Raw genomic sequence first — 17628 nt, 5'->3', positions numbered from 1 at the left:
AGGATAACCAACCTCCCTTCCTGAAATACCTTGGGCTTGATATGTGTGTTTTGCTAGTCTTCTATCTTTCAATAGGTCACAACTTGGGACTACAGAGGATGCTTGGCTCAAGTTCTGCGTTTTTACTCCACAAGTGAGGGTCACCACCTTGGATGTGACACACCAGCAACCTTGCGAATCGGTTCCATTCTCTGGGTCATCGAGGTCTCGGCTAAGGTTGCTTCAAAGGGTGCTCATGCGAGAGGCTAAATGTTTTGATGATCACATCCAACCTCCAAGCCTGCTCTGCTTCTTCTTGATATTGGTCCAAGTGATCCCTGAGCACATCCCTTTTTTTGATTATGGCCGCTACGTTAGATCCTTGGCCAATGGCGCTTCGCATTGTCATTGAGAATTAGGCTATTCAAATCATGAAAGTATGCACAATAGATCCAATTTAAATACTCATGGACAATCATCAACGATCTCAACTGCAAAACCTACTCAATGCAAATTTTGGCTTGATGCAGTGATGTGTGCCAACTATGTGCTGAATAGATCACCTACACGGGCATTGAAGACTGTTACACCTTATGAAGCATGGAAAGGCAAGAAGCCTTCACTTTCACACATGAGAGTTTTTGGGTCTCTTGCATATGTTCATGTACCATCTCAGCTGAGACATAAGCTTGATGACAAGGCAATCAAATGCATGTTATCAGAGTAGTATTTTGACAATTGCAATTACAAAGTATAACGACCCTTCTTTTCCATTATCAACACATGATTTGATGTCCAATACTATTGATATTGCAAGTTCAAATGTGTCGTTAGAAGATACTCACTAAGACAATAATAGTATTAGAGGCATGCACATATAAGAGGCATGCCCATCATATATGTGCATGTTTGAATAACATACATCGTCCGTGAATTTCATGCTTTGGTTCAAGAACCTTTGGAGAGAAGAGGTTTAAAATTTTATGGCCATTCAAGAGGAGAAGAATCAACATTTACATTTCATGAAACATCAAAAATCCATTGTGATACCTACATGCACAATATGCTATTGTTGTAAACAAAATTGTAACAGCTAACTGGACACATATGTTTGATATAAAGATAAGCACCGAGTGAATATCAATTTTGCATTACAAGATCAATAGCAAAAAACTTTTTTCCTGTGCCTCTCAAATCAAATATTAAATGTTTGTAATGTCCATGGCGTCTTTTGATATAATGGTCATTAGTGCACTTCATATACTAAAAAATTTACATTAGCTCTTGTCCTATCCATGGGATGTTAGGCAAGCGCTCTGAGAAGGTCCCTTGCTCAGATCCCACCTACAAAAAGGAGAACTGAACCAAAGATCCTTAAGGCTTGTTAGAGATTTGGTAAGACTATAGAAAACACAAAACATGGCATCACACTTGTTTGGGCCTTTACCATGAGAAAGGAAGCTCCACATAAGAATGAATGTGCACCCTCAGTAAGGCAGGGGTAGTAACAGGAAGAGACTGAAGGTCAAAGTTTGCTAGATGAAGTAACAGCTGTAATAAAACGAATCATTAATCCATAATGCAGCAACCTGTCAGTCCTAACATATACTTTCCACACGTCCCCTTGCAATTCATTCATCAGGGAAGATTGTCATGAAATGCATTCTCTCATTGGTGCTCAACATTTGCCACTGGGCCAGTGAACCAAAACCTTGCACTTACAAGCCAGCTACCAATAACAAGCACAAGGACTCCTCCAACAGCAACTGGAGTGTAATTTAGATTGTTTGCTGTTACAGGATACTGAACGGGTAAAGAAAAAAGCACACTTATGGTCACCACCCACAATACAGCTACCCAGCTGACCAAAAGGCCAAATGGGCCAAGATTATATGGACCAGGAACAAATCTCTTCCGAGCAAAAGTGATTCGGAAAAAGGATGGTAGTGCATAGGCAATGTACAGGCCAATAGTCGCTATCGAGACCATAGCTTGGAAAGCTACCAAACTTCCAAGAGACTGCAAATGCATGAGGAAGTGTCATGATTGAAGATAATGGTATCATAATTCCAATCTAAAATGTACATAATAAAAGGACCATACCGGCAGAGCCATTACAAATGCAATGGCAGCAGAAAGCCATACAGCATTCAAAGGCACTTCCCATTGGTTCACAGCATGCCAGACGTTTGAAAAGGGCATTGCCCCATCCCTAGAAAAAGCATATGCCATTCTGAAATTTCATAAACGTGAATGCCAGTTAAACATAGAAAAATTCAAGAGCAACAGAAATCATAATGTTACACATTTGCATCATTCAAATAAGAGCAACTCTCATATACATTCCAGTCATTCAAAAGACTGTCTTGTAATTGACATTTCCACTAGCAAAAAGATACAAAACTAGGGCGGTAAACATGTACATACTATATAGGCGAATATCATACCGTGAATTGCTTGTGATTGAGCTCATGCCACAAAAGAACACAGCCACAGCAACTATTCCTAGGCAGACAATACCTCCAGTTCCAGATCCATATCTATTTTTAAAAGCATCATAGAACACTTGAGCGATAGCATATCCAGTAGCGTCATTATTAGTATCCAGCACATGTTGCAGATCCGTGACAGCAAAGGTGATGCCGAGAACATAAGCCCATCCAAACACGATTGATATGGCAACTGCACTTATGATGCCATAAGGGCCATTTTTGTCTGATGATTTTGTTTCTTCTGACTGCCAAGAGGCAACAATGTGAAAATCAGGGGGGGGAAACAGTCATTGCTGTTCAATTTACGTAGAATAAGTTGTTCACATTAGTTTTTACCATGTGAGCAGAGACGTCATATCCGGTGAGTGTATATTGGCTCATGAGAAGTCCTAGCAGAAAAATATAAGGACTGCTGTGGATATTATATGTACTGTCCTTGTTGAAATGCCGGAAAACAAATTCTGTAGTTGCTCTTGTTGGAGAAACAATTGGTACAAGAATCATGAGCACAAAAACACCTGGAAAATTATTTCTTACATAGAATCAGAAATTATCCATAAGAAAATAGACAGCAGAAGTTCTACCAATATTAAACATGATCTGTGATGGCCAATACCTAACAGCTAAAAAAGTAAACACACAGGATGTATTTTCCCAGAAGCAAAACAAGATTCATGTATCAAGAAGGAAAAAACCTACCAAGGATGTTCCATGCAGCTGCAAAAGTTCCAAAATGAGAGAGCCAACGAATAGGAAGGCTATTTATAGCTGCATGAAGAAAAAGGATGCCTCCATGAAATCCTATTACGACATACTTGGATGCCATATACCCTCCTCCATTAGCACCTCCTGTGCTAAGTAATATAATAACTTGAAGAAGAATTGCCAAAGAATAGTCAACACTTGTGGTGCCAGCCCACTGCAACACGATGTCTATCAGAAATGCAGTTCACAGATCCTCATATTTATATTTTGAGAGAATCAATATATTTCCGCATAATGTCCATCCAGTAGTTCTTAACCAAGAGAGGAAAAGCAGTAGCTTGAACAAGATTTTTACCTTTCAAAAATCATGAAAAGCCAAAACTGACAACCTTAACAAAAGAATATTCCCAAGAACAATTCAATGGAATAAGAAATGGAATGATTGCCTAAACCTTTCAAGATTTTGCCAGATACAGACCTGGCCAAGTATATTGAACCTGCACAGGCAAAGGCAATCATAAAGATAAACTAACTACATAAACCTTATTGACTAGCCCAGTACTTTACTTTTACGATTTAGGAATCACATTCCGAGAGAGAGAGAGAGAGAGAGAGAGAGAGTGAGAGAGAGAGAGAGAGAACAATAATACAATATACAGTGCAATAAATTGTACAAGGAGGAAAGTGGGCAAGTTAGACTATCATACAATACAAAAATTGTGTGATTGACACCTAAAAGTGACAATTTTGCCCTGTACCTTTAAAAATTGTTGAAACACAAAAAAATGACCAAGACCCTTGAAAGCAGTACTCTTCTCAGCTCTGTGAAACTGCGTAAAGAGTGTGGCTGTGAATTATAAATGCTTCACTGATCTCTCCATGGTTTTAAAAAATGGCATCATCATTATTATTCTATTACCTTGCGTCATAAATATAAACAGCAGCTTCAGATTCCCAAGAGTCATCAGGCAAGGGGGGGAAGCAATAAGCTTTATCACATCATACTACATTCTATTGCATTGCTTCTTTGGTCCTAGTATCTTTCCATATGAATTGTTAAATATCCATTTTAATCCATGTTTATAAAGTTTCTCATCAGTATCCATAGCCATGCCAAAATAGAAATTTGGTCAAATGGAGTCAAATTTTTCTTTACTGCAAATATGTTGCTCTTCTAGACCATCAAGAAAGAAGAAAGCTTAACTATTTAAGCTGTGTCATTTTGGTATTATACACAAATTCTACAGTTACTCTCGTGTGGGTTTCACATACCATTTCTGGGGTTTGAAATAATAATACAATCTTTATTTATCTCCTCTTTCTTTGGGGGTGTAGTTTAGCCCCACGTTTTTCTTTTCTTTTTTGTCTTATCCTGCCCATACTGATACTCGAGGGATACATGTTTGGGAGCACTTAACCATAAGCAATTATATGTAGCTGCACCCCAACAAGTGATAGTGTTCCTTTTGTTGATCCTGCACTCATTAGTCCTCACTTGGAATATACAACTTGGAGTTTGGCTTTGAAAAAACAAAATGAAACTTTGTGGAACATTGGCAAACACATCCTCAAGGTGGCAATTGCAAACATCTACAATGCGTGCGTGTGTTATAGGGGTTTTGTACTTTGCATGTGGGTTGATTTTTTTTTCAATGTTTGTAATGTGGATGGTTAGAACTTAGAACTTATTTGCAAGTTTGAAATTTGGATTCTTCATGAATCTTTCTAACTTCTATTGTGTGAAACTTGGGAGTTGGAAATGAATTATTGAGACTGAATAGTGGAAAGTAAGAACATTGATTCATGAATCATGATGATCATTGATGAATGCCTTTAAATTGCAGGTAGTACAGTATTGTAACACCAATTTTGTATAGACTACAAAGTAAAATCTAGAAATTAGAGTCATATATGACAGTCACAGCTCACTTTTACAGAGTTTTGGCAGTCTGCATGACAGTTTCTGGAAATTTCATGCAACTAGGGGGGGCTAAGAGAACAAACATGTGCATACTCAACATGCTGCACGTGTTTGCTAGATTCTCCCATATATTTGGAATTATGTCGATGACTCACTCACATTCAATTTCAGATTTTGTACTATAGCCAAAACCTTCCAAGCATTATTGCCAATTCAGTTCACTATAGTAAGGCATTAGATGTGTACTGCAATCTTGCCTCCAGTAAAGCGTTGCTTTGGCATTAAATAATCCACAAACCTCCATCTGAACATAAGCCAGTAACTTACACTGCACCAACTTTCAAGGATGTTAAAATATTCATTCTTTTGATTTTCAAAGTCACAAGTTACCTGGTTTGACTGCTCATTGTGTACAGCTTTACCAGAGGGCTTCATATTAGACCTGCTGTAAGAACGGGCATACCAAGATCAATCTGAATTTTAGCTGCATTGCAGTTTCAGGGCAGATAATACTCCTTCTAGACTTACAATATAGAATGTTGGTGTTGAGAGAAATACAGTTATTTCCTATGGAAAAGCATGCGGGTATCACCAAGACCTATAAAAGAGTTAAGGAGAGTTTTTATTTGGAAGCTCTTTGGGTGAAATATGTCTTCAAATGTTTGCCAAGCCAGCAGAACAAAGTTACAAAAGGCTGCTGGTTGTTTTTTTGTGTTCATTGCCCATTCCAGACGAAGTGGATACATATCACCATGGATTTTATTACTGGGCTCCCTTCTACTTACCTGGGATGGGATCGCATTTATGTGGCGATCGGCAAGCTTACCAAACAAGCCCACTTGATTCTATCAAGACAGTAATCAGAATTCAAGAGCGTGGTGAGAATTAAGGCACAAAATGAACTCGAGGTACACTTTTTTACAGAGTGAAGCAATGCTCTCAACTGAGGGAGTTTCTACTAGGAGTCCTGGTAAAGACTTCCTACAGCTAGTCCTGGTAAATTGTGTCGCTTCACACAAAGCATCTGCACTCTCCTAATATCAAGCTACTTTCAGCACATAGACAATACTGAAGAAAACCAAGGAATCGAGGCCCGAATACTACTGGGCGGTGTAGATAAATGTCACATGGTGTGTAACCTTATCTTGAACCATTTCTACCTTGATCAAAAAAGAATCGTTCCGTAATGACCAAAGCTTACAATGAAAAATCATTACCAATTATAAAAACTCGTCCAAAACTCAAGACCAAGGTCCAGCATAAGATCCATCCCTGTATAGAGGTATTTCTAACCTTTTATCCTCGCCTAATAATACTTCAAGATCCATTTCGCCCTATTCAAAAGAAACTTTATTTAGGCCAGATACCTAATTTTCGATTGGCTGTTAATCACCTCGGGCATGAGTTGTCCATCATTACAATTTACAAAAACCAGAATATTCTTACTGACACCAATCAGGACAGAATCTTTTGAGGGGTTCACGTGCCCTAAGTTACCCAAGCTGGTCTAAGTTACCCGAGTGACTCACCCGGGGTTTACAACCCCCAGGCCTACCTGGATCCATGTCCTCACGGTCCAAAACCTAGTGGATATTCAGGAATACGGCTGCCTCTGGCGGAGCTGAGGGGAATAATTGCGTACGTGGAACAAATGGGTGACAAGGCTATGGTCGAGACCTCGAGTTTGCTTCATGCAGAGGTTTGGTCCCAGCAGGGTCCTCTTGGCCTCAAGTATCCACAGCTTGGTATCAAAACGAAAACTTATTCAGCACAACTCTCTTGCTTCTTGGTCACCTCATCGAGTTCCGTCCTTTACCAAACTGCATTTGTTTTTCGTTTTTCTAGTTTGGTGTTAGCCCTTGCTGTTGCGCCTGTTGCTCCTTGAGTGCATCCAAGTTTTCAAAGCAAGCTTGGATCTGATTTCGGTGCTTGGTCTCGCAGCAGGCAGCTTAAGCATCTTTAAATTTGTGTACTTGATGAGGCATCCAGTTGTGAACGATGTGCTCCATTAATAAGAGGGCTTTATTCCTTTCATATGCACCTCTCCTTAAAATCCCCACATTTCAGCATGACGAGCTCCTTTGAGCAAGAAAGTGAAGTCTGCAGGGAAGGCTGGTTCATCTTGAGGCTATCAGAGTGTGAGCAAGACGACAGGGGGACTGTCCCTCACGTTCTGCCTTGCTGCTCCTGCAACAAGACCTTTGTAGCTTCGAAGGTCTGCCAAGTAGATCTTATAGCTTAAGAGATGATAATTTGTTGACATCAGTTTTCATGCATCTTCCTGCTGCTCTAGCACAACTGACATATTAAGCTGACCATTTCTAGATTCTGGTCATGTTTAAGGTGAGTTTAAAATCAGCTCTTTCGGTCCTTTTTCTTCAATCAACTTCTCTGCATCTATGCTGGTACTAGATTGTTGTGATCTGTAGTGCAATTTCAGTTACATTTATATTTTCTGAACAAGTTCACAAGAGGCTAGATTCGTCATGACAACATACACCTCAGTGGGCTTTCCATTCTCTACTGCTTGTTTACTAGTCCTCATCCGTTGACCTGATAGACTATGTTTTGACTGTGTTATGTGAATTGCTTTCCAGCATTCGAAAAGCCACTCTGGAGCTCCTAAACAAATTTCTTAGTGCTTGCTGGAAATTTAATCACTTGAACATGCTGCTTACCCCCCCCTACACGCTAATATTTATCCCTTTCTGGTGTCTTTCGAAACAACAGCCTACAGCCTATGGAAGCCTGATGAAAAGCATAGCTTCCCCAAAAGTAGGAGGCAGTAAGAATGAATGCCAACGACCACATAATTTGAGTTGATTGCTGGTAAACTCTTCTAGCCTGACTTGACTCAGAACAAGGGTGAGGCCCCAGACCTCATCATGTAAAAGTGTGCTCGACCTGCATAGTAGACAACTTTCTTCTATTGTAAGGCTGCACAACTTTCCACTGTTTCCCCAAGCAGAGGGCCTTTCCACAGATCCTCTCACTCACACGCACTCTACCACACAATTCTCTCTAATGCTTTTCAATGTTGAGCTAAAGGCAGCGATAAAGCATTGACGTTCTTTTGTTGGATTTGTTAAACAGGTTGCAGTTTAATGGCAGTTTGACACCATCCCTTGAATCTTTCCTTTCAATTACAATAGCAAGGTCTTCATCAGTTTGAAGCTAACTCTGTTATTAGCATGCATAGAAGGTAAGATACAACATTTTTAGTATTGAAAATTAAAGGATTCATACCAGCCAGTAATCCAAGATGCAAAGGGGCCCCATTCTTTTCCAGCAAGTCTGTAGCTCCAGAAATAGAGGCCTCCGGATGTGGGATAGGCAGAGCATATCTCGGCCATAGACAGCGCGACAAACATGGTAAAAGCACCAGCGATAAGCCACCCATACGTCATGGAAATTGGACCTCCGTAAGAAAGTCCAGTATTGTACAAAGTCGTTACCCCCGTAAGAATGGAAATAATGGAGAAGGAGAAGGCAAAATTGGACAACATCCTGTTAGCGAAAACAGTCAGAACCGGCGTAGGCATGGGCTTATTGCACATGAAATCCTGCACACGTAACAAAAGCTTAAACTTTGACGCAATTAGCTTGATTGTTACAAGAGTAGAAAGCCTACGAGAGGTCGCGTTTGAGGTCTTGCTTGTAGCCCAGCTCTTTGAGGCGCTGCTGGCCAGAGTCGAGCAACTGGTCTACTTTGATCGCCATATTGGGCAAAGGATCAAAGATAGGAAAATCGCCCAGATTGCAATTTGAGAGGTAATCGACAGCAGAGGATTCAAGGTGTGCAGCAAAGGAAGGAAGCTGAAATGGGTTGGTTGGTGAAGAGCTGTGAACAGTTTGTGAAGGAATCGATTAGCAGATCCAAGGACCCATTGACCTTGGAAACTTTGAGTAACGTGAGTATATTGTAATTTCGTGACTGGAGAGGGGGAGCGAGTGGTGCATGCAAGCTTTTTCTGGGAGAGATGGAGGGAGCCCGTGATGGGTTGAGTGTTGCAGTTTTTGAGGAAGACTGAATGAGCGAGGAAGGTGTGGAAGTGACGAGGGTGGGGCGGCTGCGTAGGAAAGAGAGGTTGTATGGGCGTGAAAGGAATAAGGCGTCGAGCGAATCTGTGTCTTAGACAGAGAGGCTTTCCCAGAGGCTGCATGCGGGGTTCTTCTGGCATCTAGAGGCATATTCTATTCTTGCTTTTCTTAAACATTCCTGCAATCTCATTCAACACAAAATCCACATGTTGTGCATCAGCATTATGTTTGAAAGTGTCGGACACACATAAGTTCTGTGTGCAACACAATGAATCGATGTCAAGAAAGGACTCCTCTTCTTTAACAATGCAGCCAATCCATTTGTAGAACCAATCATCACTCATGCACCATCAGATCCAAAGCTGACCATTTTCCTCTCATTCTTTAAAGAACTTTATTATTGTAGTTTCCAAACCCCTAGCTATCGTGTCATGCACTTCAACTAATCCCAAGAAAGAAACCCGAGGCTCATGATCATACATATAAGTAGCATACACAATCAAATGCTCCACAACCGAGATATTTGTAGACGCATCAACTAAGAGACCGAAAAATGGTGATTTATTCCGCCTCTCTATTGTAGTATTTAAAATGGACTCACTGATGTAAGTAGCAAACATAGTTGCAGCTTTCTCATTCTGTTATAAATCTCTAGGAACTAAAACACTTCCACACAAGTGCAATATATCCAGAATTGCAAAAAATTTCAGAAATGCCCACTTGTGTTGTTTTGAAGAGGCATGGCATCTAATGGACATCTTCTTAATTCGGGCTTCGTATCTCTTCTACACCTGAGTCACTGTGACTTGAGTCTACATCTGACAAGGATTTTCTTGCTCTCTTTCTTTTCACTGGAGATATCACTCTTGTCGATCCAAGAAAAGCAAAAATATTTGTTTGCCTTTGACTCATGCTCAGACCTAGAAATCTGTTTATGTTAAAAACAACAAAAGCTTAGAGATATTCCTCACACAAACTGGTAAGAAAGCCCATTATATATTATGTTTTAATATGCTACATTAAGAAGAATGGAAAATACTATGTAAGAACAGAAAAACAAAAGACAACATGCTATGAAAGAACAGAAAGACTGCAGATGCGTAGCAACTTGTGGTAAAAAAAAAACCCTGATGTAGCACTCCAACTACACTCAAAAGTAAAGATATGATCCGAGACCGGTAGGAGAACAAGAGTCCAAACCTATGAAAACTACATCGTAAGAATCTGAAGGGAAAAAATCTTACGTGGCGTTCAAGCAAATCTTCAAATGATGCTCCACGAGCACCATAGACTAGACCCGAGTGGACATTGCTGCTAAAACAAAGACAACAGAGTAAATAAGACAGCTTAATCTTAGAAAGACAATGAAAAACGTCATTTTTACTACCAGCTCATTACTAGACAGCTTCATAAACATTTTGGAGACCAAAAAGGATACAACATGAAGCCTTTTGTGCTGCTAGAATAAGCACTAACGAGCGACAATCAACAAAACTAATCATCGTCGTCGATCGGCCATGAAGCAAATACGAAAAGCCAAAAGCGTATCAATAATATAAAACACTATTGCCCAGCCGTAGCAAGGACAAGGAGCGACCGATACAGCGTTTTAGCATAGCAAAATTCACTGGCAGGCTCGGTCCTCGTTAGTCAAATACATAAGCAATCCAGCCCGACCTCCAGCTACCACGAGATGGCCATAGAGGCCCTTCCAGAAACTTTGGCTGAAAAATATCACTTGGGCTTGGGAATTGGAGGAACGCTAAGGCGTTTCCCTGTTTCAACGTCAATAGCTAGGCAAGAGGTCCCTTTGGAGCCTACGGCTCCTGTTCAACCTTCAACGTAATAAGTAAGGTCGTATCAACTAACCTCCAAGCATGCTGCCAATGAAGAAGTTACTGAGGAAGCGAAGGAAGTGGTCATAGAGGAAGAAGCTCCGCCAGCGGAGGCTGCGAAAGCAGAGAAGGTCGAAGATGAAGAGGATGAAAAGCCGAGCCCCAAGAAGGCCAAGACGGAGGAGAAGGGTGCAGCGAAGCGAGGTAGGGAAGGCAAGGGAGCCTGAAGAAGACCCGAGAATGGTTTTGTTCCAGCGTCTAAATCTTCAATAGTGATCGTAATCGAGGTGAGGTGCAGACCTAAGAATTGAACGAATCATGAAATCTGCAGAAAATGAACAAGTTGAACACATGACTTAAGTGCGCATGAACGAGTTGAACACAACATGAAATGCGCAGACTTAAGAGAAGATCTGGTTTAGAGGTGGCTTGGCCAAACATGGCTGCAAGGCCTTATACGCTATAAGGGAGATGAGCTTCTCTTAAACTGTAAGCTCAAGGTTTTTATATATCTAGCCATGCATACTTTAAAAACCTTGACTTTATAATGTAATCCATTAAAAAACATGCCTGTTTTATCAACTCAAATTCGTAAAATTTCCAATTTCAATCTGGGAAACACATACAAGAACAATTTCCATAAATTAGTAAATAAAAACCTATCACCTCTCCCTCTACGCTTTGCTGCTCCCTCCCTTGCCTCTCACCCTCTCCTTCCCTCCACTCCCTCCCCTTCTAGCCTCTCCCTCCTCCTCCTCCCTCTCTCCTCCCACTCCTCTCCTTTCCCCTTGCCTTCCGCTCAACCCCTCCTCTCTCCCCCTTCCTCCCCATTCTCTTCCTCCTTAGAGAGAGAGAGAGAGGTGAGCGAAGAGTGGGAAAGAGAGCGAGCGATTTATAGAGGGGGAGAGCTTATGGATTCTTTTGCCTCCAGCATCTTCTAGAGACTTCTGCAGATTGTACTCGCAATGCTTAGATTAATCGTAACATTTGGATTTTATACTTCACAAGCTTAGGCTAATCTGGATTTCCACCCACTGCTTTCGCTCAAGTAATTAATTAATAGGGTGTTTTTTGTCGCTGGGGGGCCCTATTTTGTTCCATGAGTGCTCGGTATGGGTTGAGTTCCCAGGGCTTCTTGAGCTTCTAGGTAGTTCGGTCGAGTATCTTGCTGCCTCTTTGGAAAGGGTGTTACTGGTCCCCCACATTTCTAGTGCCTCTTCTGTATACTACGAAAGGCTTGGATCCTTTGGGATCATAGCCTGAAAATACACCCAATTATATCAACATTGAGCTTCCTGATGGTGTGGTGTTTGCTCAACAAGTGCAGTTTGGGCATTTCCCTAACTCTTGCTACTTGTGCCATTCAACTACGCACTTTGTTAGAAATTGTCCAAGAAGGGTTGCAAAGAGCAGAGCGAAGAATGGGGATCAAGGTGAGCAATGAGGATGCTCAGAAGATACCGGTCCCTGTGGATCAAAGTAAGGAGAACAAAGATACTAAAGTCGATACGCGTAAGGTGGTTAAGCATGATCAAGTTGCCAATAGGTCAGAGTCTCACTTAGAAAGGGCCACGGTGTAGAAGGGACGGTTGGGGGAAGACGGCTCGCAGGATGGTGATTGGAAGAAAGTTGGCAAGAAGGGAAGAGTGCTGCATGAACCAGATCAGAAAGAAAGGTTGGGCAATGCGGATAAGCCCAAGGAAACATTCTGTTCCAAAGAAGCTGAGAAGACTCAGGAAAGGGCTATGATAGGACTTTCTCAAACTGTTCCAATGCAAGAAGAGGAGGCCCCATCGGTTCAAGGAGATCTTGATGAGGAGTTTCCTAAAGCTTATCATCAAAAGCGACCTTCGAAAGAAATGAGGAATGAAAGGGCACCGCTAGGGCCACGTATGTATCCATAGCAGATTCGCACCATGTCTAAGCGCATCAAAGACATGGTTAGAAGCTCTGGTCAAGGTAAAGAGAACAGGTTCCATTTTTGCACAATGCTTACAGAGCCCTGGCAAATCAAGAAACCCAATAGGGTTGTCCAAGAGAGAGGGGTAGGTCAATAGTCATGACCTCTTAGAATCTAAGAGGGCATTGTGGGCTTTTAAAGCAACGGGGCTGTATTGCCGTTTTGAGAGAGTTGAAGTCAGAGGTTATTTTGCTTCAAGAAGTCAAATGTGGAGAGTTTGATCGGTTTTGGTTTCTTTTCAGGAAGCTAGGTTTTGAGGTATTTGTTAAAAGGAGGGGTTGTGGTACTGGTAAAGAAAGCCTGGAAGCCTCATGAGTTGTTTAGGGATACTGAGAGTTGGTTTCTAGCAGCCTCTACCTCTGTGGAAGGCTTTGTGTTTAATGTTCTTTGTGTTTATGCCTCCAAAATTTCCAAGGAGATTTTGGTGTGATGGCAGTCCTTGTTGTCTTGAGTGTTGGGGGGATTGGAATTTTATTGATCGAGCGGAGGATAGGTCTCATGCTAGATGTTCGGTGTCCAAGTTTGATAGTAAGGCCTGGTCTTAACCGTGTTTGAAGTTTGGACTGGTCGACTGTAAGGAAATCAGTCCTGCTGGTTTTAGGGGTTTCTCATGGTCCAACAGACGAAAGGGCAATGAGTAAAGGGCTGGGAGAATCGACATGATTTACCTTTCAGAGGAGGGGTGGTAGTTTTGTGTTCCGATGAAAGGTGAATATGCCACACAAGCTTGCCTTTCAGATTTGGTATTGCTCTTTGGATGTTATGATTAGAAGGACTTGGTTGCAAACCAAAGTACTTTATAAGGATATCTGCTTGAGACGGATCAATCAAGGCAATTGTCATGGCAGCTCGTAATTGGATGAGACAGATGAAACTGCAGGCAGGTAGATTTAAAGATATTTTCTTTATGCGTGATGCTTTGAGATTGGCTATTGAGGAGATGCCAAGGGATAAAGTTTGTGCCACCCTGCTTACAGAAGTGGAAGTTACTATAGAGAAAAGGGAAATGGAAGTTGTTGAGAGAGCAAGACAGAGAAGTCGATAGCTATGTCTGGAATTAGGAGACTGCCCAATCAAGTTTTTTTTCCAGGCAGTGAAAAGGAAAATGGAAAGAGAGAATCGATAGAGTGCTTGACAAGGATCGTGAATAGGTCACTAATTTTTAAAAGATTTCTTATGTCTTCAAAACTCAACTAAGTTCAATAGTGGGTATGCTTGCTATTCAGGACAAGAATCGGAAGGAGGCACTTCCCTAGCATCATGATAGTTAGTGATGAAAATACAAGCAAAAACATCATGATGGTGACGGCAATGTAGGAGAGGGCTTAGCCAAGCCCATGATGTTGATCTATCTAGAAACAAGTGCTCTGATACAATTTGTGAGAAATGCTAGTGCATAATCAAGATCTAGCTTAGGGATTTAGAAGGTTCATCTGTATATGGGAATAGAGTACCAATGCACTAGAGAGAGAAGAAGAGTAGGAGTGGGAGTCAGAGTTGAGGTAAATGCTTGATGTGGCTGATTGAAGTGATCACAAGTAAGTACATTCAACCTCATTTCATAAGTAGAGGGAAGTGCCTTATCTTCTCTCACGCACACCATTAATGATGTCACATAGAATCGAATCTATTTACTCTCAAAGGTCAAATAATCTTTTAAACTCACAAATGACAAACCCAAACCCTTTCACACTGACACGCACACTCTAACACCTAGTACCACACATTAGGCTACAAAATACCCAATAGTTTGTAGACTCTAATATACAACTATGTGAATTTTAGACTTTGTCTTGTAATAATTATGTTGCAACCAATGATAATGACATTAGCATGGCTTAGCCTCGGCCTCAACACAGTTCTCTATTTTAGAAAAATAGAAAAACATCTCTTTTTTTAAAAATCCTCTCTATTTTGACTATTCTTAGTATGCACAGGTCATCGTGTCACATGCCGTAACTAATTAATGGTTGAGCTTGACCGCTAAGGCCATGGATTAAGATTTCTTAGGCCTCTTTAAGGGCCTTGAAGACTTAAACTAGGAGATCCTTCTTGTCATTTCCACTGATCATGGTTTCCTATGTGAACTTAAGCTCTTTAATTCAAATCTTCTCTAAGTGTCACAACAGCTCAAGGGCTATTGCCTCATATCTTGATATATGAATATAATACATAGCCCTCTTTATATTCTCTAACCTCTACACTTCTTTAGACACGATATGAATTACAAATGGGATGGCAAGCAATCTCCTTCAATATCTCTCTTTCGTGAACTAGCCTAGGTCATAGCTTCGTTATGCAAGCTACTACAAAAGAATCATAAATCTACATAGAAGAGCACGATATGCCGTGTGCTCTTACATAGAACACAAACCCTCTACTTTTGAAGTAAATATAGGTTACCGTTTCCATCTTAGCCCACTAATTTTTCTAGCTCACACCCTTCACTAATTTTGTTTTATTCCAATGCCTTTTGCATACTTTTCTCTTCTTCTCTCTTCTTCGAGACTTTTCCATGCTTTTCTTCCTCTTGTGTTTGCCCTTTGCACATCTCCTCTTTTTCTATTCTTTTCACTCAATACATCATCACTATTAGGACATGGTCACTTGCAAATTAATGGTCACTTACATCATCACTCTTAGGACATGGTCAATTGCAAATTAATGCATCCATTTACAAATAATCCTCATTACAATTTCACTCTTGCAGTTATTGCTCCATTAGGTTGTACCTCAAAGGACTCCAAAATACCCATGGACTTTTGTCTTGATCGTTTTCCTAAGAATAGTAGGGAGCTAAATTACTTGCTTGTTGACTATGATTTGGTAGCTTAATTGGGTTTTATGCAATATATATATTTTCTATAAGGTTTCACTACACAACAACGATTAACATCTCCCTCTCTCTTGGGATCTCTCATTAACATTTCCCTATGAGACTTGAAACCTCATGGCATCTATTGGACCGAGTTCTTGCGTTGCTACTTGCTTTGATAAAAGTTTGTCACATTGCCAAGCTTAGAACCATAATTAAAGTATTCTTGATCTTCTCCTTTTCCTTGCATAATCTTTTAGATTTTTTCCAAAAAATGACAAAAACTTAGTTCTTGATGGAAGAATGGAACGATTCTCTAGTATTGTATGGATTTGAGTAGATGTTAAATGGTTGGTAGTGCTTCTTCCTTTCCTAGAGGGGCCCATTAAAGTTTTGCATGAGACTAGGTGGAGGAGACCAAGCAAAGCTAGCCACTACTGATTGAAGTGATTTGGCAAAAATGAAGACCGTACTAGTATTCCAAAGTTGGTTGATAGGTACATGACTAAAATTTTGGCAAAGATAGAGAAGAACTCCTAAGCCCCAATATGAAGAGAATTGGAGCTCTTAGACTTCCTAATGGGGCTAGGTCAAAAGCACTACTCTATTGTGGGGGACGTAGCCCACTCATCCCCTAGCATAGCTTTACTAGAAGTGACTTAAACAAGGCCTCTCCACCATATATTCAAGAAGAGGAAGGTACATGAAACTTCTTCTATGAAAAAAGATATAGATAGGTACTTGCATATGATGGATGTCATAGTTGATAATTCGATCAAGGGTGAATGTGTGGATGGTGGAGCTACATATCACATAACCTGCCACAAAAGTCAAAGTAATAGACATGACAAAATTGCTTAGGCTGATCAATCATATTTTGGTCTCAATAAATGGCATCACAACCTCCCCAAATTTCTATATTTTAAACATGAAAGACATGAGCAAGAGATACCCTATAATTTCCATGCACTCCTAGATGCCCTAGTGATGCTCGATTTGTCCCCACTCTACAAAGGAACTAAACGGCCATGAAATCCTAATCCTATTAGGGATTTCTATTATTTCTTCTTACAAAACAAAAGTAGTATATAGTTAGTTTATTGTGTTGTGCTCTCTTCCCCCAAGCTTTTGCCTCTTTCTCCCCACCTTGACTCCTTGTTCTGCTAAAAGACCGAGGCGAAATCTCTACTATAATTTTAAAGATTTATGACCACAATACAAGACCCTAACAATGTTCCCACATCATGCTTAAATTGTCAAACATTTTACTAACACAATAGCTAGACCCAAAGAATGTTTCATGATCATGCTTAAATTTGTCAAACATTTAAACTATGAATAAGAAACTTGAATCCTTGGGTTGATTTTAATTGAGATGAGCTACAATTTGTGATCAAATCAAGTTTTATTTTGTCATTTTTATTGCATGGGATTATGTTCTTCAAGCCACTCCAATGCAATAGTTTAGCATGCTAGAGATACAATTTTGTTCTCTTCATTGTTTGAAATATTGCAGTGATATACATGTTGGACTTTCTTAATGAGCTTGTGGAGTTTGAGGTATAAAGATGGAGGTAGGGGTATATCGAGCTTAGAAACATGTGAATGGATATATGTGAGATGCACTAGATAATTATTTACTAGCTATACCTATGTGTGCTATTTTATATTATGCTTGAAATAAGTGTTTTATTATGATATATAATACTAAGACATTATCTCCTTGGGTAAATTAGGAATTCACTTGCTTCTCTTATCGAATTCCATACTTTAGATTGGTGGACTTAATGAAGTGATCTATCAATGCCTATAGTGGAATAGACTTATAAATCAATATCCATATCTTTGTCTTGCACGTAGGTATATTGGACTACAATCAT

General features: G+C 40.3%; 1 protein-coding gene across 1 annotated transcript; it reads right to left on the bottom strand.

Annotated features, from left to right (window-relative positions):
* Positions 1-1170: 1170 nt before the first annotated feature.
* Positions 1171-11378, bottom strand: LOC147905557 (amino-acid permease BAT1 homolog). Its single transcript, XM_087373291.1, has 10 exons — positions 11008-11378; positions 10383-10449; positions 8729-9316; positions 8344-8604; positions 3655-3673; positions 3171-3390; positions 2808-2989; positions 2427-2716; positions 2083-2212; positions 1171-1998 (listed from the first exon to the last, which is right to left on the bottom strand). The coding sequence occupies exons 3-10, from the start codon at positions 8815-8817 to the stop codon at positions 1648-1650; spliced, it is 1542 nt and encodes a 513-aa protein (XP_087229417.1). The 5' UTR covers positions 8818-9316; positions 10383-10449; positions 11008-11378; the 3' UTR covers positions 1171-1647.
* Between the last annotated feature and the right edge of the window lie 6250 nt (positions 11379-17628).

This window comes from Dipteris shenzhenensis, chromosome 1 (assembly GCF_047967505.1).
Source record: "Dipteris shenzhenensis isolate YYH24624 ecotype China chromosome 1, Dip_SZ_1.0, whole genome shotgun sequence".
Lineage (NCBI taxonomy): Eukaryota > Viridiplantae > Streptophyta > Polypodiopsida > Gleicheniales > Dipteridaceae > Dipteris > Dipteris shenzhenensis.
This window is presented reverse-complemented; position numbering and strand designations above follow the sequence as displayed.

What these genes read in the sequence shown, in the direction of transcription:
- LOC147905557 (XM_087373291.1), bottom strand. Translation starts at nt 8,817, where the DNA reads ATGGCGATCAAAGTAGACCAGTTGCTCGACTCTGGCCAGCAGCGCCTC. An exon ending in AGCTGCATGGAACATCCTTG is followed by an intron (nt 2,990 to 3,170) that starts GTAGGTTTTTTC and finishes ATAATTTTCCAG; the next exon opens with GTGTTTTTGTGCTCATGATT. An exon ending in CATTTGTAATGGCTCTGCCG is followed by an intron (nt 1,999 to 2,082) that starts GTATGGTCCTTT and finishes ATGCATTTGCAG; the next exon opens with TCTCTTGGAAGTTTGGTAGC.